This window comes from Cupressus sempervirens, chromosome 9, assembly GCF_028749045.1.
Source record: "Cupressus sempervirens isolate cs-2001-9-10 chromosome 9, ASM2874904v1, whole genome shotgun sequence".
Taxonomy (NCBI): domain Eukaryota; kingdom Viridiplantae; phylum Streptophyta; class Pinopsida; order Cupressales; family Cupressaceae; genus Cupressus; species Cupressus sempervirens.
Window position 1 is genome coordinate 17,557,608 of NC_143126.1, and position 3,018 is coordinate 17,560,625.

The following is a 3,018-nucleotide window of genomic DNA, read 5'->3' on the forward strand; positions in this document are numbered from 1 at the left end:
AAATGACAAACATGTCACTGGAATATTAGTGTGGCCTGCCCAAAAAAATGACCAGCTTTTATAGAAGAGGTATTATAAAAGGACCAATCTATAGGTAACAAAATGATTGGCTTGTGAAAATGAAAGCACCAGTCTATAGGATATAACAAAATGACCAGTTGGAAACAAATATTTTGTGCAAATATTCCTCTAAACCATCAAAAGGATGAAGTCTTCATTGCATTTTTTTTCTGTTTTAAAATATCAAGTCTTCATTGTAGTATCAGTCTACATTGCAACATCTTTAGTTCACCATGAAGCCAGGGAAGGGTTCTGGCTCATCTTCAGTACTGTCTACTGTAACATTTTCTGGAGTAACTAAATAAACTTGTGGGCTGATGGGCATCATTTGCCCAAACATATTTTCATCCAACAACCTACCAATTTGGAATTGTTTGATTGGAGAATGAGGGGGGCTTTGGCTACAAGTAGCATGCATGTTGTGTAAGGCAGCATAGCTAGGGGATAGAATGTTGTACATGTCCCTTAAAATTTGATGATGCTTAGGTAAGGGGGTTGTTGGAGTACTATGTTGGCCTTCTCCATTTTCATTTGGCTCAAGAGAAATTGCTAAAGAGCTCCTCTCCCCAATATTTGTAAGTCCCTTGTTGAATTTCTCTTTTGATAGCTTACCCCTTCTACAATCCATCTTTTCTTTCTTTTTCAATTCCCTTTCCTTTCGTTGTTGCACCTTCTCCTCAAGCTTCCTTTGTTTTATTATTTGTCTTTCAAGTTTCTGTTGATCTTTCCTTTTTGTCAACTCAGTTAGATGAATTTTCTTTTCCTCCAACTATTTTTTCTTCCTTTCTTTCAACTGTATAAGTTCAACCTTCCTTTCTTCTTGCTGCTCTTGCAAGATTATGTAGTCATTAGATGTAAGTATTTGAGATTTTCTTCCCAATCTGAGAGTAACATTTTCAGATGGCTTGAATCTCCTTGAAACTCTTTCAATTGGTAGCTTCAGAAAACTTCTTAATGATCCCTGACTACATAACACCTGTTCACCTTCTGTTTCAAAAGCTACAGATGTCTTCAATGCATCTACATCATGTTTAGCTTGTCCATCTTCATCTATAGATGTCTTCAATCCATCTAGATTATAATTACCTGTACATCTTCATCTTCAGTATATTCTAGATTTGAACCATCTAGATTACATTCATTCTGACCATCTTCATCTTCATTACATTCCAAATCTGATGTCTCCCAATTTTTTGTTTCAGCATAATAATGAATCACCTCTTCTCTTGGCATTGGAGGTGGAGAAGGAATAGATAATGATAAATCTTCATCTTGAAACTCAATCTGTACTCCCAATTCTTTTGCTCCTTCTTTAACCCAATCAGGTGGATCAAACTGTGTTGGCATACTCATTACATCATGCAAGTCATCTTCAAATTGACTCTGGCTAATATGTGTTGGTGAGGACAAAACATCTGTTTGTGAACTTTCATTTACATTTGCATCATCTTTCTATTGTGAACTTGTTTTTTTAGTTGCTTCATCTTTCTTTTGTTCCCTTCTTTCAGCCACACAATTTGCAATGGCATCATCATCATAACCAGCCAGTCTTAACATGCTTGCAATTCCAACAGCATCATTTTCATCTTCAACATTGAATGCATTACTTGGCATCATGTCATTACGAAGAGCATCTTTATTCAATGGCCAAATTCCAGTCCTTTGAAAGCCAGCTGTAATATTGTTATGCACAAGAGCAAGTTTGAAAGCTTTGCTTGCAAGTTCAGCCAATTTTGTTCTCCTTATTTCTATGTGTGGATGTTTGGCCATCCATTTTGACCTTTGAGATTTGAAATATGCCTTAAATGGAGAAAACACACTTACATCTAAAGGTTGTAGTCTATGACTAGTGTGAGCAGGCAATGTAAGAAGATCTATGCCCAGAGATCTTGCTTCTTGAATTGTGGCAAAGGCAACATGGCTTCCATGTCCATCAAAAATGAGAAGATGCCTACTTTGGGATGAAGCACCACCTGGAACAGATCTAGCAAAGTGATGCAGCCAATTTAAGAACAATTCTTTTGTCATCCAAGCATGTGGTTGTGCTGCCATGCAAGCTCCTGCTTCACAGTTAGCAATGTAATTTTGAAGCCTTCTTTTTGCTTTGAAAAGATAGAAGCCTGGTATACTCTGACCCACTGCATTGATACAACATAATATTGTGATCCATTCTCTGCTTTTAGATAATATTTGAGGTACACTTTTACTTCCCAACTTTGCAATTACTCGCATCCCACAATTTCTCCCTGCCTGCACACCTGTTTCATCACAATTCCATATGTGTGTTGGTTCATAATGATTAGAATCATACAATGTTTTCAAATTATTATAAAAATCTGCCACAATACTTGGTCGTAGCATCAATGCTCTATCCCTATCTAGACCCTCTGCGGTTCGTATTGTCAAATCTGGATGGCGTTTGCGGAATCCAACCCACCATGATCTACCTAGTAAGCCATTTTTGAATGGATTTGGCCTTGTTTGGCAGATGTGAGCCACATGTGACTTAAGTTGAATCACCTCCAATCCACGACCAAGCTGAGCTAAATCTTTACACCATTGAACAACTTCTAGCTCTTCTTCCAAGGAGAGAATTGTTGGTGGTCCCCTGGTTTTTGTTGTTGTGAGTCCTCCTAGCCAATAGGATAAGCTGCTAACTGGTATTCCCCACTTCTTTGCTGCTCCTCTTATTGAAAAACAATTATCTTCAACATCTTCAATGGCATGTTCCATATCATCTGCTGTCCATTGATTGCCTTGGAGACTCTTTTTTTTTTTTTACAATTAGAAGATTTGGGAACTCCATCTGGACTATCTATATTATTGGAAACCAGAGCATGATTTTTGTTATCAGGAGTTGGATTGGTTGAATTATCCCTGTCATTAGAGTCAATAACGTGTAATTTAACACCTCGTGATCCACAAGGTGTCAACTTTCGGGTAGTTCTTTTGCTTCTT

General features: G+C 37.5%; 1 protein-coding gene across 1 annotated transcript; it reads right to left on the reverse strand.

Annotated features, from left to right (window-relative positions):
- Positions 1 to 1,512: 1,512 nt before the first annotated feature.
- LOC149537421 (MFS-type transporter clz9-like) lies at positions 1,513 to 2,793 on the reverse strand. The gene has a single exon (XM_089802326.1). The coding sequence runs from the start codon at positions 2,791 to 2,793 to the stop codon at positions 1,513 to 1,515; it is 1,281 nt and encodes a 426-aa protein (XP_089658452.1).
- Between the last annotated feature and the right edge of the window lie 225 nt (positions 2,794 to 3,018).

Excerpts from the sequence above, each read along its gene's own strand:
- LOC149537421 (XM_089802326.1), bottom strand. The coding sequence starts at position 2,793 with ATGGAACATGCCATTGAAGATGTTGAAGATAATTGTTTTTCAATAAGA.